Here is a 21,346-nt window from a genome sequence, read left to right on the forward strand (position 1 = left end):
AGAAGCCATACAAACATTTACATCGGATTTTTTAACAGAGATCTGTAGAAAATTGCTTTGTCTAGCGCGTTGAGGTGGAAATATTGCAATAAATGCAAAACTAGCTTAGATATTAGTGAAAGAGAGCCTAATGAAAGAGAGTCTCTCATTTGGACATACGACGTTTTCAAAAATCACGCGAGATTTGTATTTTTTACACCGCTATTGTTATTCACCAAAAGTTTTTCGTGTAAAATACCACGTGGTTCGAGAGCAACACCCCCTCCCTCCATGTGGCTTATCGTGGTCATTTTGCAAATCCCCCCCCCTCCTCCTATATATGACCATGTGGTTTCTGGACGACCCCTAACGATAGTACTGCCCCTATTTGCATAAGCGTCCCATGTTAGTTTTCTTCAACTTGAGAAATATGCCGTTGAATTTTTCAAACCCGTTTTACATGGAGAAATAAAATAAAATCTAATAAATCGATAAAACCAGCAATCCTTCTGAAATTTTGACATAATATTCTTTCACTTGTCATAAGACGAGTTTGTACAATCCCATTGAATTCCACCAATTAATTGTATCTAGACAGATACGTATTTCGACCTCAACAGTAAGCCCGTCTTCAGTGTTTCGTACTTGACCCGACTGACCAAGTCGAGTCAAGTACAAGACACTGAAGACGGCCTTACTGTTGAGGTCGAAATACGTATCTGTCAAGATACAATTAAGTGGTGGAATTCAATGGGATTGTACAAACTCGTCTTATGACAAGTGAAGACATTCCACTAAAAAGCTCAAAATAATTTTCTTAACATAATATTCTTTGTTAAATATCTTGGCTGTGCATATGCACAGCACATGTTTCGAAATGGACAAATTGATATGAAGTTTGCGAAAAAGAATCCACGTGTCTTGGAAGGACTCGAACCCTCAACCTCCTACTCTCTAGATAGGTCACGTTTGCGGAAAAGCCATCAGAATCCAAGTACCAAGCTCCACCGCGGTTAGCTCTCTGTTTTGCAAATTGCTTTCGGATGCTTGATTTGTCCAATCTCCACATGTGCTCCACATGTTCGAAACATGTGCACAGCCAAGATATTTAACAAAAAAATGGTTTTCGTACGGCCGAGTTGCCGAGTAATATGCAATTAATTGTAATCAAGTGTCGGTCTTTCACCGTCATTAGTCGTCTGAGTACACGCGACCGCACACGTAGGGCAATCAAACTCATCAAATGCTTTAGCCAAGCAAGCCTTTAGCACAGCAGAGTGCGATTGATTCGCATTCTATATCAGTCCGCCCAACCTGTTGTTGGGGGCATGGAGTGCGATCCTCTCGTTTAATAAACAATGTGCACTCGCTTGACTGTGAATATACAACAGTAAAGCACATGTGGAGATTGAACAAATCAAGCATCCGAAAGATATTCAATTTGCAAAAAAGAGAGCTAACCGCGGTGGAGGTTGATACTCGGATTCTGATGGCTTTTCCGCAAACGTGACCTTTAAGTGGTCTTGTTGTGTAGGGGTTATCACGCCTATCTAGAGAGTAGGAGGTTGAGGGTTCGAGTCCTTTCACGACACGTGAATTCTTCTTCGCAAATTTTATATCAATTTGTCCATTTCGAAACATGTGCTGTGCATATGCACAGCCAAGATATTTAACAAAAAAATGTCATTGAAGCTAATGTGGTTCAATGTGATCAACGACACAACACGTTTTACCTCTGAGCAAAATTATGTCGTATTTATAAAGAAAGTGTTTGCCATCCCGATGAGATTCAAATCCACGTTCTTCTTTTGAATGACAAAAAGATTCGTTTGAAAATCGAGACATTCCTAAACATTCTGGTGACATTCACATCAGACATTTGTGAAGCATGCGCACTGAATGGTTGATGGCGATCAAATGTCACAACAGCTCCGAGTAGTTACTATTAGCAGGGCGTTGAGTTATCTGCATCATAGAGCTACCCCAATCATTATTGCAATTCTTCGCCTCATCTGTGACGAAAGGAGTATGTAACGGTACGAACGTGAACATGAAAAATTAATCAATAATCGTGTCAGCAGGACCGAGCTGAATCGTTTTGAAAACTTGCCAATTGTAAACGGAGAATTTGTGGTGTAGTTATTTGAAGGTTGATTATGCAGCTAATCAAGGACATAAATGTGAAAATATGAAATGCAAATGATACGGAATCCGATTCAGCGAGTAAACGTGTCATAGGTTTAGCCCAGCCATTGAAGTGATTTCTACTACAGAGGAAAAATATTGTTGTGAAAAACCGAGCTTGGAACTAGAATTCGGCGAATATCAATCATTCTGTGAAGTAGTTTTTGAGTATCTATCATTTGCAAAGCTGGTGGATTTTTAAGGTGAATATCTTACCATAAGGTAAGCCAACACAAGAGGACAGTAAAAAAGTCTAAATTTGTAAAAAAAAATGTATATATCTTAATTTCTATCTTCGTGTATCAAGCAGCTTTCTACAGTTAATAAATGCAGCTCAATTTGAAAAAAAAATCATGAATTTATTCTGTTCATTTATTTATCAACTTTACAGTGTTCAATAAACATATTATCGAACCTTATAAATTGATTGAATGTTCCATAATGTATAGAAAAAAATGACGTAGAATGCCAACAATACACTTATCTGCCGTCTATAATCGTGGAAATTTCTTCAACTTGACCGACCGACCTTGTGTTTGTGGAAAAAGTTTTCCTTGAATCGGTACGCTATCACTGTATTGATTATACGAAGGCTATAAGGATGGTTGTTTTGCTAATATGCTACTTGTCTTCAAATTGATCCTTTGGTAGTTTTGAATTATATTGAGCAGTTTAATAGAGTTTTTTTACGTTAGTTTAAGAATTTGAGAATGTGTGACAGGGCTCAGAAGAATCTTACAATCCAGTTCAAAAATCAAAGTTAATTGCCTGGTTCCCGGGTATTGACCGTCTGACGTAAATATGAGCCCTCTAAAGCCCAACTTTTTATCTTCGTTAAAAATCACTATTTTCATTCATTCATTGTAAAATCGATCTGAACACTTTTTAGGCAATAAAAAAATTTAATTCGTGGCATCAAATTTTTGAATTTTTAGAATTTTAGTTTCCCAGGAACATGTGAACAGGATGTGCTCAGCCGTTTCTGTCACGGCTGGACATTACGGATAGATGGGGGAAGCCGCATATCTGAACCTGTGCAGGTTCCAAAATTTGGCTCTCCAGGCCGACCCAAGCGGCCCACTTGTTATAAACGTGGACTCACGTGCTGCTTCGCGAGATTCGGTGCGATTTGCGCTGATGACTTTCAGGTACACCAGCCTTTCAATACTTTCCAGCTTTCGAGAGTTGCAGTCTGCGCTCAATAACGTCGACACCTAGATTGAATCTCTGTAATGCAATATTGAACCCTGCGCTTGCTGGAGCACACCATAGAACTATTCGCCATCATACTATAAAGTGACGCTATCGCTGTCGACGCGCGCTTGCAGGCGTAGTCGACATGACTTCTGAAGCTCAGCTTATCGTCGAGCATCACCCTAGATCTCTTGGAGGTGATGTCGCAGCCGCCGACTCTAATTGACGCTTCTTGCACCGATCTCCGGTTCTTAATGACTATCATCTCTGTTTTATGATGCGTCAGCTGAAGCTCTTTGTCATGCTACCATTTCTCGATTAGACTGATCGAACAGACCGAGCAGGAGATATTGGCTCAATAATACCGCAGACAGACGTTCAAGCTTGACTCATTAACTTGTGTAAAAAATATGGCCGTCTGATTTCCAAGTAGCAATAAGCGAAGAGATGGCGCCACATGTCGAAGCAGCATTCGTTATTTGTTTTTCTGTTTTGATTTTCGATTCCGTCAGAAACTTTTAGTTTCTTGATCGGATCTGCTTGATGGGACTCTTTATAAATCACGAATCACGACTACGCGAGCTGTTGATTTTTGTAAATCACTGTTGAAAAATGCTCGATCGACGCCATAGATAATGTATGCGACTCAGGCTATTTCATTTTTGATTTTTAGATTCTTTTCCATGTCCTACTTGATTGGACTATGTGTTGGTTTTGCAATAAAAAATCTACGATTCTCGATCCAGACTCATGTTTTCGTAGTACAATCGCAAACAAAATAACGCGCATATAAAAGAATCCAAAACAACCAAAGCAAAAGTTCCGAGCACATGGTAACATTTTTAAGATCGGATCAATTTTAAGTCCGCCATCTTCAGCAGAAATCTATTGCAATTCTTTTTTTTTTAATTTTTTTTTATAGAGGGATGAAGGCAAATCTGCATACAGACACCTAAAATTATCACTCAGAGAGTGGAGTTGGCGCGGAAGGCAGAAGGCCAGCCCGCCGGACCCTCTAAACCCACCCAAGCAACAGAAGGTTACTTGAGTTACCCTCTCTACTAATACCCTGGTTCCCATAGGAACTGCCTCCCAGCATTACTTCTGGGGGATAGGCAGTACTTAATGTACTCGCTCATTCACGCTCACACAGGTACTCATCCCGTATGAGTCTTACTTTGGTGCTCTCTCTAACACACCCTCTGACACACCCTGACACTCTTTCTGACGCTTCATATGAGTCTTACTTGGATGCTCACCACTGACATACCATGTAAGTCTAACTTGGGTGCTCACCCTTTACGCACCATGTGAGACTAACTTGGATGCTCACCCTACCACCTGATTCACGCTCTAGCACACAAATCTGAGACTTATTTGTGTGCTTACTCTAGCACACCCTGCCACTTCTCCTGACACACGCTCTGACACACCATGTGGGACTTACTTAGGTTCTCACTTTTGACATGCCATGCGAGTCTGACTTGGGTGCTCACCTATAACATGCCACGCGTGACTGACTAGGATGCTCACTCCACTCACCTCTGCCATGCTGTCGATAGCGATAGGTACCAACAGTTCTACGCTACGAGCCTCCTACCTCCGCATATGCAGTCCATACTAACACCTATGCGGTCACTCTTCTGCCATGCCTCGTGGTGGCAACTGCGGTTGCCACCCGCTGCGACACTCTTACCTCGACATGTGCAAACCTCTCATTCACTCACCCGCGCTCAGCCTGTTTTCGCTCTAACTAACCAATCACAAGTTAGTCATGCTTGTCGACTGCTGCTCGGCGCACCAAATTCTCTGCAAGCTGCAGGCAATCTGTGTGGTTGCAGTCGAAACTGCGTTCCACTTCTTAAACGCTTGGCACATCCTCTGGATAAGGGTATCCGGGGTTGTGTCCCGACCGCAAACGTCTAGCATAGCTCTTCTTTCGACGTCGAAACGAGGATACATACGAACAGTATGTGCTCTGCAGTTTCGTCAACACCTGGGCAGACAGGGCAGACGGGGCTCCCCGCGTGCCCAAACCTGTATCAGATGGAAGTGAAATTCCCGAGGGGGTCTCTCCACCCAGCTCGATATGTTAGGTATCAACCAGTGGGTCCACCTACCTTTAGAAGAGTTATCCCACTCGCGCTGCCATCTAGCAACCGAAGTCACCCTGATGCGGTCGCGGGCTGCTCTGGTGCCACGTAGCTCGAAACACTCCTCGTCTTCCCGGATGATCAGCCCGACTGGAATCATGCTCGCAATCACGCAAGCTGCATCGTGTGATATCGTGCGGTAGGCAGATATCACTCTGAGACACATTAAGCGGTACGTGCTCTCCAGCTTCCGCAGGTAACTGGTTACTCCCAGAGCTCTTGCCCAGGATGGGCCGCCTTACCTAAGAATAGATACGGCAACGCCTGTCAGTAGCCTAAGTCTACTGACAACAGCAGTCAAAGCCCTCTTGCACGCGTAGTCGACATGGCTGGCGAATGTCACCTTGTCATCTATTACGACCCCAAGGAGCTTCAAACTCCGCTTTGATGCGATCGCGACTTCACCCACGTGAATCACTGCATGTTGAACCGACTTGCGGTTGTTGACGATAACTACCTCCGTCTTATGTTGAGCGAGCTGCAGGCCTCTAGCGCTCATCCAATCCTCCACCGTGCTGATCGCGTGTGCTGCGGTCAGTTCTACCTCGGGAATTGACTCCCCGTAGACCTCCAAGGTTACGTCATCTGCGAAACCGACGATCTTAACGCCAGGAGGACTTTAGCGTCAGAACCCCGTCATACATAAGGTTCCATAGTACCGGACCCAGTATTGAACCTTGCGGAACTCCTGCGGTAATAGGTACGCTTCTCCGACCGGTATCGGTCTCGTATAATAGTACACGGTTCTGGAAATAGCTTTCCAAAATCCGGTACAGGCCCACCGGCAGGCTAAGCCAGTGTGACGAGAGCGCGATGGCATCCCAGCTTGCGCTGTTGAATGCGTTCTTCACATCAAGTGTCACTAACGCACAGTATCGAATACTTCGCCTTTTCTGTTGGATCGCTATCTCGGCGGTCTTTACCACCGAGTTAATAGCGTCCAACGTGGACTTACCCTTGCGAAAACCTGGTATTGGTTGCTAGACAGGCCGTTCGTACCCTCTGAGTACGGGGTCAGCCTGTTGAGGATGATCCTCTCTAGCAACTTGCCAGTCGCGTCTATAAGGCAGATTGGTCTACGCGCCGATGGGTCGCCCGGCGGCTTCCCGGCCTTCGGCAACAACACCAGTTTCTGTGTTTTTCCATCTTTCGGAGAATCTACACTCATCTTCGCCAATTATCCTATTGCAATTCTGGTTGATTGTAATCGCCAAGTTGAAGGACTAAATCGTGAAGGTTCAAGCTAGACATGACGGAATCCACAGATTCTACATGTTTTTGGATAAGCATCACATAGCTCCTAAGGATAATATAAGATACGGAACACCAATGCTGACGAAACGGTGACTGATTCTCAACCTCACCCACAACTGTTCCAGTAAATCGCTCTCGGGAGTTAGATCAACAAAAGAGCAAAATCTAGAGGAAGCCGCAATCAATAGGGTAAATGATATATTTTGGACATGTACATATTTTGGACAAGCCTGAGCTTCTTCGATCAATTTTAGATAATGTGTAGGATAATTTTTATCGAAATTATGATCATTGCACACTTTTACCTCAACTCTAGCGGCTCCTGATGAGAATTCACAAATCAACTATTATTGATCTTTAAAATTATCTAAAATGTAAAGCTTTCTACCAAAGTGCCTGCTGGACGCCAGTATGCAGGAGAACATGCATTATAGGACTCTTCGTAACATGCACCTGAAACACGTTTAAATTGGTTCAAACGGCAATCTTGAGGTCCTGCGGCCAAAGTTTAATTGTAATTGAGATACTAACATATTCCAATCGCTTAACATGAACTTGAGACGGATGAAAAAGGAGTGACCAAAATGAAGTTATGTTTTTATGCATCAGACATTTATTGGTCACCCCATGTACAGTACATGGATGAACCATTAATTGCCAACTTTCAGGCTGTTTTCAATGATGTCGATAAGATTGCGAAACAATGTTAATTTCTGGTTAAATCTATGTCAGTTAAGCAAATAAATGCATTTAAATGAATGTGAATACGTGTAGGTAAGTCATACCATTGAGATCTGTAGGTGACCATTTTTAAATTAGGAGAAAATGACGCTGTCCAAAATATATGCATTTTCCATGTCGAAATTATATATTTGATGTCCAAAAAGAAAATATTTCAGTTCGCAGTATATCACAGTTTACACCTAGTAAACGTGATTTACTCAAAAATTGGGCAATGGAGACACAAGACTAATCATAGGTTATGTATTTGGATGAACCTAGTGGTTTTCAATTGTTTATACTATTCAATCTCGATATATTTTCTAATGAATGTCCTGTGCTTGTCCAAGATACATCATTTACCCTACCCTGCGCCGCGCGTCTTTCGACTATTTCTGACGTTACGGTCTGTTCTAAAAACGGCGTATGAATTATCGAACAATTGAGTTGAGAGGATACTATCATCGATCCAAGTTTCAGTAAGCACGATTACATCGTAATTTGAATCAGCTGCGGCTAGGAAAAACGTATCAATTTTCGTATGGGGCTCTCTTATACGTTCTGATAATATACCTATATGCAATTCAGAATCAGTTGCTGATGACATATGCACAACATGTGATAGATTTAGTTCGGAAAAGGTATTGGAGGGTAATCGCTCCCTTCGGTGGGGTTTGATCGCACGAAACCAGTACGCTAGACAGGTGCTTTCCCTACTAAGCTACGAAGGACCTCCGTCGTCCTCCGTCCTCGAGTACTTGCCTGAGAGCACGGCTTGGTTTGGAAGACCCTATCTCCGACCAAGTGTGGAGTTAACGGCTTGACTGTGTCGGAGCGAGTGAGAGCTTCCGTAGTGCTTTTGTTCGTGCGTCCCGGCTTTCCAACTAGAGGATGACTATTTCCATCAGTTTTGGATGTGCTGCAAGCCAAAGTTTCATCAGAAGCAGAATTATCAGAAACTAGCGAATACTTGCCTGAGAGCACGGCTTGGAAGACTCTCACCCTATCTCTAAGAGGAGAATGAAGAATGGTTTTCGGATACAATCGTGTCGGAGGCAAGGATGTTATGGATCATTTAGTAATTTGCGTTCGATCATTAAGTAGTTTGTGAATAACTCATTCCAGAAGCTGAATTTCAGAATGTGTTGTATGGCGGACTTCTAGTGTGAAGGTTTTTCTACAATTCTGCCTAATAGTTCGTTGTTAGAATTCAACTAATAACGGAGTTATAGCGCTAGTTGTAGTAACTTAAACTAAATGATTGAAATTTTGTTATCATTTAGTCTACGTTACGGAAACTATTAGCTATAACTCCGTTATTAGTTGAATTCTAACAACGAACCATTAGCCAGAATTGTAGAAAAACCTTCACACTAGAAGTCCGCCATACAACACATTCTGAAATTCAGCTTCTGGAATGAGTTATACAAACTACAAAATGATCGACTGCAAATTACTAAATGATCGATGATCCTTGAGTCGGAGGTTCCGTAGTGCTCGTTTGCGTGCGTCTCGGCATTATATCTTCAGCAACATCTATTCCATTGAGGTAATCTGAGCAGCAATAAGTTGATCCGATTGGAGAGGCAATGCTTCTTCGTCTTGAGCTGGTTCTCAAAATTTTCTCACACAGCTGATGTTTTTGAATTCTTGGAAGAGCTCCCCTTTTGGCCAAGTCATGATCATCATCAGCTTTCTAAGATCTTCGTGCTTCGTGGGCCGACGACTTCCGGACAGAAGAGCTTTGTTGAAGCGAGACGTCATCTTGTATGCATATATAGATGTCCCTCAAGGTGTTCCACCGCATATCGGGCACTTTCTCCGTTGCTTCTTCACTAATATTGAGATTTTTGTCATCTGTTGATGCTTCTATAAGAGTACTCTCAACGATTTTGGAGTTAGACAGCCAATTTCGTATCTCGAACCCCTAGGTAGTGGGTTTTCTTCACCTTTTATGATAGTTGGGTGGCTGCCTCTTACGTCTCCGTGCTCCGTCTATGAATGCCGCCGACGTAAAGTCGTTTTATTATTGCGTAGACTGCTTCTGAGGGATCTCCTCCGAATCGCTTTGCGTTGGTGTTTTTCACAATGTTGGTGTCACAACTTGAACAATGTGAACGCTGAGTTCTTACATTTTCTTGCATCCAGAATCGTATCTTGCGCGGTTCATTCGGATTCACCACTAAAAAACAGAAGATACCACACTCAATGGCGTGGTTCGAGCCGTTCTTATGTTTTCAACTTTCTCACGTAACCTTTGCTGACTGATGTGGTCTTGCATAAATTATGTGCCCCCGAAAGTGTTGGATCTGTCGGCATTTTGTTTTGCAATCTACAGAGTGCCATCGGTTTATTGTCCGGGAGTCGGGCATCTCATACTTCCATATGCTTTCATATGCTGAGCTGCTTAAGCGAAAAACGTACTCTTAAAGGAACTTTTGGTTACTTGGGTCGTATCTATTATCTAGCCCAGTCTCATCAAGACCGATAAGGATTCGGGGAACTACAACGCGGTATGACTCAAGGGGGATTCCTTCTAGATGTGGATACTTATTCTGCACTTCGTTGAGCAGCACCGATTGCTGGTGAATTCGTAGAGATGACGTAGTGTACGCTTCGGACAGATTGTACTTTCTGGAGCCTTGCGCACCGGATATCTGAAGATTACCTGACTTCATCTCTCGTGTTAACCCGGTCCTTTTAAAACACTGCACCCAATCGGCGGTTGTTAGATTTTCCAACAATTCTGTATAAGAATCTACCAACACCTGTATAAGAACTAGGCATATGCGAAATTGCTAGATTCTTACACAAATATTGTATAAGAATCTAACAATTTTGTAAGCTTTTCTTACATTTTCTGTATAAGAATCTAACAATTTCGCATATGCCCAGTTCTTATACAGGTTTTGGTTGATTCTTATACAGAATTGTTAGAAAATCTAACAACCATTGGTTGGGTGATGGAACTTTCTCGAATGTTCGAGCCTAGTGGAACTTTGGTCGATATGTCGAGAGAGGATGCCCAGTCGAGCGAAGCAACGTGGTAAAGGGCAACGGTGCAGCCCAGGCTATTAGACCTTATAGTGATGTTAGCCAATCGGTGTCTTAGGACTGAAGTTTCCTTCCGGTGTTAAGATCTTTGGCTTTGCCGACGACATAACGCTAGAGGTTTACGGAAAGTCGATTGTTGGACTAGAATCGGCGGCCCACGCGATCACTATAGGAGGAATAGATGAGCTCTCGGCAGCAGGGCCTAGCACACCATAAGACAGAGGTGCTCATTGTTAACAATCGTAAGTCGGTACAAGAAGCAGTTATTCGCGTGAGTGACTGCGGGATCAATTCTAAGCGTCACGTGAAGCTCTTGAGGTTGATGATCGGTGTACTACGTATGATATCGAGGAGGTCATCCGAAGTGCTCAACTCCGTGGTTGCGATACGAATGAATTTTATTCAAGTCTAAGAAATCTATTGAGCCTTAATTCTAAACTACATAATTGGTTTTACAGAGACAAATCGAGAGAATGAGAGAATCGATAAATAGGAGGCGCATGGTAACATCGATATGCGTTAAAATTATATTGCAGTTGACAACCCGTCGGTAGGTGAAATTCGAGAATCATTTAGCCTGGGAATATTGAGCTTGGGAAAAGAGCATCGTTGGCGGTTGCAACATGGGCTATTGCACTTGGGTGTTCTTGCCCACGTTGCAAGACCTTGACGATGGGAATTATTGTTGCTGTGCCACATTTGTTGGCAATATGCAACTCAACTAATTTATGCACTACATCTCCCCCTTTTAAGGAAAATGATGATCGTAGAGAAATCATTTGAATTTTGAAGTTAATGTTACCAAACACCTTCTATGTTTTAAAAATTACTATACAATTTTGTGTAACGTAGTTTGTTTGTTAAAGTTTTACAATTCTATTTTTATGCACTGTTTTTTGTTCGTTTGTTTCGCAATTTTTGATTTTTACATTCGGGTGGCTTATTGCTATCACTTCAAAAGGTCCATTATAAACTTTGTCTAATTTTCTATTGTTTTCAGTTTTTAAAAGTATTTTTTTCCCTAATTTAATATTTATGGGGTTTGCTATTTCTGCTTGTTTAGCTATTCTCCTATGTTTAGATTTGACTAAAAGTTCTTTTGCCTTATTTGCTACATATTGCAATTTAAATTTTAGTTCTGTATAATAATTGTCATAGTTATAAACTGGATCGATTTTTGAGGGGTTCACTAAACTTCGAGGATAATTTACCAAATTACCAAAAACTAATTCGTATGGCGTGAATGTATGTTCAGTGTTGGGAGTAGTGTTGTAACAGAAAGTATAGAATTGAAGCCAAGAATCCCAATCATCGAGTTGCTCGTTAATGAATTGTCGAAGATATTCATTAAGGCATCGATGATTGCGTTCAAGGGCGCCAACTGTTTGGGGTGGTAAGCTGTAGAAAAATTGTGGTTAATTGACAGTAGTTGACATATATTATTGAACAGTTCATTTTATATTCTGTTCCTAAATCGGTCTTAATTAAAATTGGGCATCCGTATATGAGTATAAAGTGCTCAACAAATGCTTTTGCTAATGTTTGAGCTTGCTTATCAGGTATAGTTATAGCAATAACATACTTTGTGAGATCACATTGTAGTGTTAATGCATATCTATTTCCTTTTTTAGTTTTGGTCATGGGTCCTATTGTATCAATGGACACAACATTAAATGCTTTCGTGGGAGTAGTGGTTTCAATGAATTTTTCTTTCGTATGTACCGTGTGTTTGTTTCTTTTACAATCAATGCAGTTCTTAACGAACTGGTTGATAGATTTTCGCATATTTTTCCAGTAGTATGTTTTACGTATTTTATTCAATAATCTTGTAGTACCAACATGTCCTCCAAGTGGGGATGTATGGTTCTCGAGGATTATTTGATTGATGTCATTTTGATTTGAAACAATTATCGCTGGTGTATAGATAATTACGTCGACTTCGTTGTGAGATTGGTTGTATAATGATTTAAACTCTTCAGTATTTATCTTCGAAAAAATAATACTGTTCCTTGCAATTGCTAGCTTTTTAATATTCAAGTACTTGGCCATTTCGTTAATTGTGTCAATAATTTCTAAGTCTTTAGTGGATGTGCACATCATTACAGAAAATTGCGCTTGAGCAAGATTCTTTTTCAATTTTTTATCATATATTTTTATTGACACCGTTGTCTGTATCTCATCAATTTCGGTTATTAGTTTGGGAAGATCAAACGCATCAATGTTATTCACTGAATCGTATGCTCTAAGGTGATCAGTCTTTGAACTATCGATTTGAGTGACATTGCTTGGTTTTCTTCTTGTCATAGACCTTGTCTGTATCGGTAAAACAGAGATAGTTTTTAGTTCATCTGAATCAACAATTACACGTGAAAGTGCATCGGCGCCGACATTTAGCTTTCCTTCTACGTGTTCAATATTGAAATCAAATTCTTCCAAATCAACTCTTATTCTAGTCAATCTTGACGAAGGGTTTTTCATTGTGAATAGATATACGAGAGGTCGATGGTCAGTTTTGACTGTAAACCTCCTTCCGTATAGATAAGGTTGAAAATGGGTGATTGCCCAGTGGATTGCAATTAGTTCTTGTTCTATGGTGGACTTATTTCGTTCACCTTTAGTAAAGGACTTACTTGCATATGCCACTGGTAAATAAGTGTCTCCATGTGATTGTGTTAACATAGCACCACATGCCATTTTAGATGCATCGGTACATAAGATAAAAGGCTTTTTGAAATCAGGAAATTTCAAAATTTGAGGGGATAATAATTTGTTTTTTTAAATTTCAAACGAATTTTTACAATCTTCGGACCATTCAAACTTAACATTTTTTCGTAATAGATTGTTTAGGGGATGGGCTAAATCTGCAAAATATGGTATAAAACGTCTGTAATAATTACAAAATGCAACGAATCGTCGAACATCGTCTGCATTTTTAGGTGTGGGAAAATTACTAATTGCTGAAAATTTTGATTCATCGGGCTTGATTCCTTCATTTGAAATATGGTGACCAAGATAAGTCACGTCAGAACAAAAGAAATGAGAAATGGTTAAGCTTCAAATTACGTTGACGAAGCTTTTCAAAAACAAGTTCTAAATTTTGTAAATGATGTTTAATTGAACAGCCGATGACAATAATGTCATCGATGTATAAAAATGCACAATCCGCGGGAAGACCACTCAAAGCTATGGTCATCATCCGCTGGAAACTGTTAGGTGATATATTGAGACCAAAAGGAAGTCTCTTAAATTCGTAATGACCTGTTTCGGTGGAGAAGGCTGTAAATTGTTTCGAAGCATCATCAATTTCAATTTGATGGAATCCGGACATCAGATCTAGAGTAGAGAAATATTTTTGCTCTACCTAACTGATCTAAAATATCATCAATTCTAGGAGCGGGAATTTATCTCCTAGAATGTTCTTATTCAGTTGCCTAAAATCTATAACGAGACGCCATTTTTTATCGTCTGTTGTAGATTTCTTAGGGACAACAAGTATCGGTGAGTTGTAAGGAGATACTGAAGGCTGTATAATATCTCCTTGCAACATTTGATCAATTTGAACTTTGATTTCCGCGCGATGAATTTCGGGAAGTCTGTAATTTTTTATGCAAACCGGTGAATTGTGGGGTGTGTTCCAAATTAAGCTCAGACAATAAATGCTGATGCCTAGAATTGTCGCTTGGTAATTTATTGAAAAAATAAATTTCATAGTTTTCAATATCGAGTAAGTAACTAGAAAAATTTCGTTTAACTTTGACTGTTTCATTTGTAGTGTTCAAAAATTTCAAAAAGGGGTTGTTGGAATCGATTATTGAATTAGAGATAAACACTCCAGGGACTATTTCATTGGATTTTACTAAGAAGATTTTATGAGTATCTCCGATATTTATGCGTCTAAACACTTCGCATCGAGGTGGAAGAAAAATATTACCATCCATGTCATCATGAATGGGGATTTCAAAAAATTCTGATTTGCATCTACCTGTTAGCATCCAGGTGTCATAATTAATTGAACAGAAATAATTGCATAAAAAATCTCTACCGAGTATTCCGTCGGTGGGAATCGGTAATTGACCATCAACTAAATGAATTTTATGTTGCAGTTTTCCTTGATTTGGTAGTAAAATATTTGTTGTAGCAGTACCTAATGTAGACACTGAATGGTCGTTGATTCCAGAAATATAGCATTGGTCATTAGTATTAACAAAAGTTGTGGGGAGTATTTTGCTGGCCTTGAAAATAGATATTTCTGCTCCAGAACCCACCAGTAAGGTGCATTCTGTTTCAAGAAAATCTAATCTCAGGACTACAAAATTACTACATGAAGGATTAATGGAGAAAAAACGCTTCACTGGCGATGTAGTATTTGTACTAATTGCTGGGGAGGGATTTGTTGCTGCGTTTGCTGGTTGTTTGCTGTTCCCCCAATTTGTGGTTGGAGTTGGGGGACCTGGGAGTTTCCCTGGCTGTTGTAAAGAATGTGACGGCCAGGTGGTCCTTGGTAGCGTGGTTGGTGCTGATAGCTGTTTCCACCACGCCAATTGCCATTAGAACTGGTTCTGAATTTGTTGAAAAAATTACTATTGCCGTTGTAGCGGCCATTATGAAAAGAATTTCTACCCCGAGGTCGGTTCCTTCGGCCACTGAAACCGCGGCCACGACTTCTATAACCAATGTGGTGTCCTCTTACATGAAAAATTTGTGGTCGAGACGTTGACGGCTCCTGACTTTCGTTTTCTTGCAGTTTTTAAACTGCATCGCTAATTTTTCCGAAAGTTCCTGCTTTCAAAATTAATTTTGATTCAGGATTTTTTATTCCGGTGGCTAGCGCTTCAACACCGCGCTTAGTAGCCATTTTTTCGGCAGTATCTGCCGGAATATTTTCGTTAATGTATGCCGATCGTAAATCATCAGCTAGTTTTTCCACTGTCTCGCAAAAATTTTCAGTGGAAGAAGTTTGCCTAGCAGCTTTAAGCTTGGCTAAAACTCCGTCCGCTGAAATTTTTGCTCCACAGCGAAGTTTAATTGCAGCGATGATCTGTTGTAAGTCATTCAACTCGCCAATTGCTTGGCGCGCTGATCCTATTAACCTTGTTTTTACAAAACGTACTACTGTGGCTTTCGCGGCAGCCTTCTGATCAGCTGTTGCCGCTTGAAATTCCGCATCGACGGTGTCGGAATACAACGCGACAGCATCGACGAAAGCATTTAATTGTGCGGGGGAACCGTCGTAGGTATTAACCAACGAGGTTCCCAATTTGATGTCAACGGTAGGCATTGACACAATTTTTCTGCAAGCTTTCTTTAATTTGATACAATAAACTATCACCAACACTGAAGTTACAATAGATAGGGGAACTGTTCCGTTTTCCATCTCACTGAACATATATTCATCTCATCGCGAAATAAGGAAATGCGGCACCAATTTCGTCGCTTCTTTTTGCTAACATGCGTGCTCACTGCTGAAAAAAATCACAAAAATAATAAACAAACCAAATACCGTTTCATTGCTTTGTTTTTCGTGAGACCAATATCGGAGCTATGAGATGAAGTCCAGGAGCAGTAACCCTATATAGTTTTTAGTTTCCAGTTTTGATTTAATCAATTCTTTTATTTCATCGTACTCTAACCTAGACCCTTTTATGTAAAAGTTAAGCAAATTTTCAGGAATATATTTTTCGCTACTTACTAGTATCAACTCTAAATCTTTATAAAGCGTTGTAGCATTGGAAAGTTTTTGTAAAAGTGTAGCCCTTTTATAATTTCTAAATGGAGCTTTCTTTAAATTATTTAGTATATTCGATAATTCTTTAATTATTTTCTGAATTTTATAATCGATTGATTCAAGATCCATTTACAAATTATGAAGGGTTTTTTTTTTATAACTTCTTGTTACCTTATCTTTAAGATGTCCAGATGGTTGTTTGGGGACCACTTGCTCCGGTCTTCCAGTGCTGCTCGTACCGTTGCACACGTCATCTGACTCCGCATTGCCTGCTTCACACCTGCATCTCCGGTTTCGGCCTGATACAGTGCACCACGTAGCACTGTGTCGTTGAACGTTGTCTCGTTGTTTCGGGGGTCGCTCGGGTCGCTGGGGTCGCTGGATCTTGTATCAAATCTGTTTTTTTTTGTTTTAAACCGATCACTTTTGTCTCCAACGGAAACTTAAATTTCTTCGTGCTCACTTGAGTGTCTATTGCATGGTCACTTCGTTTAGGTTGGCGAGTGATTTCGCCGCGATTCTTGTGGCACGCTTCTTCTCACGTTTAACTAGCATTTTGTATAGGGCTAGCACTAATTGAAGGATCAGGAGTCCAATGATAATGTTTAACTTTAGTTCATGGTTAAGAAAGAAGTCTGTATGCACTTCTTGTGTATTGATGATCGTTAGATCATGATCTCCTTCTTGGGAAACTTTTGGAGAGGATTTTTGATTCCCCATGTTTCAATACACTTTCACTTCATAATAGAACTCGGGCGATATTTACGGTTCTTCCTTCGTCTCGAAATCACTCAAACACTTTTTCCAACTTTAACTGAAGTTTCCAACGTTCGTGAAATCACTCAAACACTTTTTCGAACTTTAACTGAAGTTTCCAACGTTCGCGGACTGAGCCTGCACGGTCAGCCATGTACTACGTATGATATCGAGGAGGTCATCCGAAGTGCTCAACTCCGTGGTTGCGATACGAATGAATTTTATTCAAGTCTAAGAAATCTATTGAGCCTTAATTCTAAACTACATAATTGGTTTCACAGAGACAAATCGAGAGAATGAGAGAATCGGTAAATAGGAGGCGCATGGTAACATCGATATGCGTTAAAATTATATTGCAGTTGACAACCCGTCGGTAGGTGAAATTCGAGAATCATTTAGCCTGGGAATATTGAGCTTGGGAAAAGAGCATCGTTGGCGGTTGCAACATGGGCTATTGCACTTGGGTGTTCTTGCCCACGTTGCAAGACCTTGACGATGGGAATTATTGTTGCCATGCCACATTTGTTGGCAATATGCAACTCAACTAATTTATGCACTACATCGGTGATAGGCTGAACTTCTATCAGTGCAGAAAAGTTAGAATATTTGGAAACAATAATCATATTTATTAAATAAAACAAGAGTTGGGTTAGATTGTATAACATTAACAGCTTAATATATAACACCTTAAATTTTATAAAATAGATGTTATAGTTATAGATCTATTATTTTCAGAACACATTCCAAAATGCCTATAGTGAACATATTGAAACGTGCGTCTAGCTACATCATGGGAAGTGATGAGGACGAGGGTGAAAGTAATGAACTCGTTTATGAAGACAACGAAGTTCTATTCTGTAAGAATAACATTTGCGTCCACCCGCCGGCGGTCGTTCGCCAGGAATCTGACATTTTACATTACCCCGGATATTTGACTGTCACTACGAAAACCTTCATCGATCAGTATAATAATGCCAAGAGACCTACCCTCTTTCTCACGTGGATTCCAAATTCCACCTTGCGAAAATGTCCTTCTACCGTTGAAAATTGCGGATTCTTTCGCACAAGCAGTCTGTTTGAGAACAAACTGAAACAACACCAACAACTTCACCAGATGCAGCAACAATCGTCGAAAGATAATCAAACACAAAAACCTGACTCCGTTCATCATCAACCGGAAAAATCTGATAGCAACCCATTTACTACTACAATAAAAATTGCTAATACAAATCCATTCCTGGAACCCTATAATGAAACTCTAGCACAGTCATCAACCGAAACAAAATCTATGAATTGTTCGGATTACTCAGAAACCATCAGTATCAGTTCGAATTCAGACAAAGCCAGTCTTTGCAACAGCAACGAATACAGTCGTGAGGATGTCCACGATGACGAAGAAGACGAAGGCATCATTACTTCGGAGACGCATACAAGCATTGTGGAAGAAACGGCCGAAGAACAGGAATTGAAAACCGAACTTCAACCGTTGATAGAATCGGAAGAATCGAAGGCAACCAACGTGGTTAAGGTGCTGGTCCCGCAAGCTTCGGTTACATCGGTTAACATAACGATCGCGAATCCCCACATCCAGAATGTGGACATTTCACCGCCGGAAACGTCGATGCCCCATAACGAGCGCTTCATGCGGTCGCTCTCAATAACGTCCAATGACGAAAACAATCCCAACTGGATGTCGCCGGAACTGTTGGCGTACAAGCACAATCTGGCCTTTCCGGAGAGTGCTTCGGCTTCACCGATCGTCAGCCGCAAAGCCCCGCTGAAATGTAGAAGGTATGTATGATTTTCCTAATAGTATTCTTTCGACTTTGAAGTACTGAATGGATCTTCTTATTATAATGCAACGATATATACATGTATATTCTATATTATATTCTTCCAGATTTTCCGTAGATCTGAGTCAGATGCGAGCACTCCGTTTGTTCTTCAATGACGAAAATTGCACATCCGGCCAGTTGGTGATCGCCTCAAGAGAATCTCAGTACAAGATCCTGCACTTCCACCACGGTGGACTGGATCACCTGGCACAAGTCCTGCACCAGTGGCACTGTCTTCTGCACAATATCAAGCTGGCCCCAGGCCAGGACGAACCAAATCTTCCATATCGGCAGTTCATGGTGTGTCGACCGGAAGTACGGAAAGCTGAGCTACACCCAGAGGAAGGAAAGGTCAACAAGATCACGACAGATTACTTCTACGGGACGCTGTTGAACGAGAAAGGACAAATTGAGGACGATCTACAGTTACGGAAGTGCGTGTTCTTCGGTGGACTAGAGAAAAGTTTACGCAAAACGGTCTGGCCTTTCCTGCTGCACTGCTACAGCACCAATTCGACATTCGAAGACCGTGCAGCGTTGGCGGAAATTCGGCGTCAAGAGTACGAAGAGATTACAAGACGACGACTTTATTCGATGTCACCGGAGGCACAAGCCCAGTTCTGGCGTACGGTGCAGTGCGTGATAGAGAAAGACGTGATTCGGACGGATCGTGGGAACCCCTTCTTCGCCGGCGACGACAACCCAAATATTGATACCATGAAAAATATTCTGCTGAACTATGCTTTCTACAATCCCGGAATGTCGTAAGTGTAAAATGTGTTGATTTCGGATATTTAAAGCATTCATTGAATTGTCTTCCACTTAGGTATACACAAGGTATGAGCGATCTGTTAGCTCCCGTTCTATGTGAGATAAAAAATGAATCAGAAACTTTCTGGTGCTTCGTGGGTCTTATGCAACGAGCAATTTTTGTTTGCACACCTACTGACAACGACATCGATCGGAATTTGGTGAGTTTTGCAGTTCAAGCATTTAGCCAACTCAAAAACCCGTCCAAATGCGTTATATAAATTGCCTTGAAAATCTGTAATCCACTTCCAATTCTTCATTTGGCTAGACGATTAATTTTGTTATCTTAGATTACACCCAAATTTTTTTTACACGGTTGGTATTCTTTAATTTCCCGGTAAGCCTGATTTTTTACAGCTTTTGAAATACCACCTGAATTATCTTTGATTTTTTGTGAATTTTTTCATGGTTTCATAGTTTCATCAACGCTGAAGGTCGTAATCAGCTAAAACCCATCCGTGTAAAAAAAGAACCGGGTGTAGTGTGTTAGAAGAGCGTGTACTATACACATGTGGAAGTGTTGGCTTGAGAAATGGATTGCGAGTGATTTGACTATGCGTCCAATCTGGGAATCTCGAGCTTGTTCAGTAGCCGCTAGGTTGCGAAGGCCGACGGAGGTCCTTCGTAGCTTAGTTGGTTAAAGTACCAGTCTAGTGTACTGTAGGGTCATGGGTTCGAGTCCCATCGAAGGGAAAGTGGTTACCTCCAATACATTTTCCAAATCAATATCTTCCACATAACGTACATATTCACATATGAGTTTTCACAACCAAGGATGTTAACGATCATTCAGTAATTTGCGTTCGATCATTTAGTAGTTTGTCAATAACACATTCCAGAAGCTGAATTTCAAAATATGTGGACTTCTAGTGCGAAGGTTTTTTTACCACTTTGCCTATTGGTTCGTTATTAGAATTCAACTAATAACGGAGTTAGAGCGCTAGTTGCAGTAACTCAAACTAAATGATTGGAATTTTGTTATCATTTAGTCTAAGTTTCTGAAACTATAGCTATAACTCCGCTACTAGTGAAATTCAAACAACGAACCATAAGGCAGAGTTGTAGAAAAACCTTCGCACTAGAAGTCCACCATACAACATATTTTAAAATTCAACTTCTGGAATGAGTATTTGACAAACTACTAAATGATCGAACGCAAATTACTGAATGATCGTTAACATTCTTGTTCACAACATTGTAAATCAGAATTTCTAAATTAAATTCTGAAGGAATTTCCGACATTCTTAAATTTCTGCAAGAATTTAATCGGTACCTACAAACTCCTACGAAAATCAATTTCGTTAAGGAAAGAATTTCGTTTAAGAATCCTTCGTAAATTTCATTTGGAAATTAGTTTGGGAATTTCTTCGAGAATTCTTTAGAAATCTTTTGAAAATTCCGTTAGAAACTTTTTTTTCAACCAAAAGGCCTTTCGGGAGGTTTTACGAAAGGATCCCTGAAGGAATTTAAAAAATTATTCCTGCAGTAGCTCCCGAAAGAATTTTTGGAGGATTTGCTGGAGAAATTTTAGAATAAATTCCTGGGGCATTACCAAATGTATTCTTGGAAGAATTTTCGAAGAACAACCTGAATAGATTTGGGATAAGAATTTCTAAACGGTAGGTATCATAATACAATCAATAAATAATTATTGAAATCAATAAATAATTATTGAAAGAATT

At 40.5% G+C, this 21,346-nt stretch overlaps 1 protein-coding gene and 1 non-coding gene across 4 annotated transcripts in view; both read left to right on the top strand.

Moving 5' to 3' along the window:
• The first annotated feature begins 1,810 nt into the window (after positions 1 to 1,810).
• LOC134224417 (TBC1 domain family member 16) overlaps positions 1,811 to 21,346 on the top strand; it is a 28,897-nt gene continuing 9,361 nt past the window's right edge. The window contains exons 1-4 of one of the 3 annotated variants that reach the window (XM_062703755.1): positions 1,811 to 2,385; positions 17,755 to 18,810; positions 18,920 to 19,618; positions 19,681 to 19,825. In XM_062703755.1, coding sequence (XP_062559739.1) covers positions 17,768 to 18,810; positions 18,920 to 19,618; positions 19,681 to 19,825 — 1,887 coding nt within the window. In that variant the 5' untranslated portion in view covers positions 1,811 to 2,385; positions 17,755 to 17,767. Of the gene's footprint in view, positions 2,386 to 10,636; positions 10,781 to 17,754; positions 18,811 to 18,919; positions 19,619 to 19,680; positions 19,826 to 21,346 lie in introns of those variants that run through there. The other 2 variants (XM_062703754.1, XM_062703756.1) reach the window with 2 other exon arrangements.
• Positions 20,283 to 20,358, top strand: Trnat-agu (transfer RNA threonine (anticodon AGU)). Its single transcript has one exon. It is a non-coding gene; the product is annotated as a tRNA-Thr (tRNA).

Source organism: Armigeres subalbatus, chromosome 3 (assembly GCF_024139115.2).
Source record: "Armigeres subalbatus isolate Guangzhou_Male chromosome 3, GZ_Asu_2, whole genome shotgun sequence".
Lineage (NCBI taxonomy): Eukaryota > Metazoa > Arthropoda > Insecta > Diptera > Culicidae > Armigeres > Armigeres subalbatus.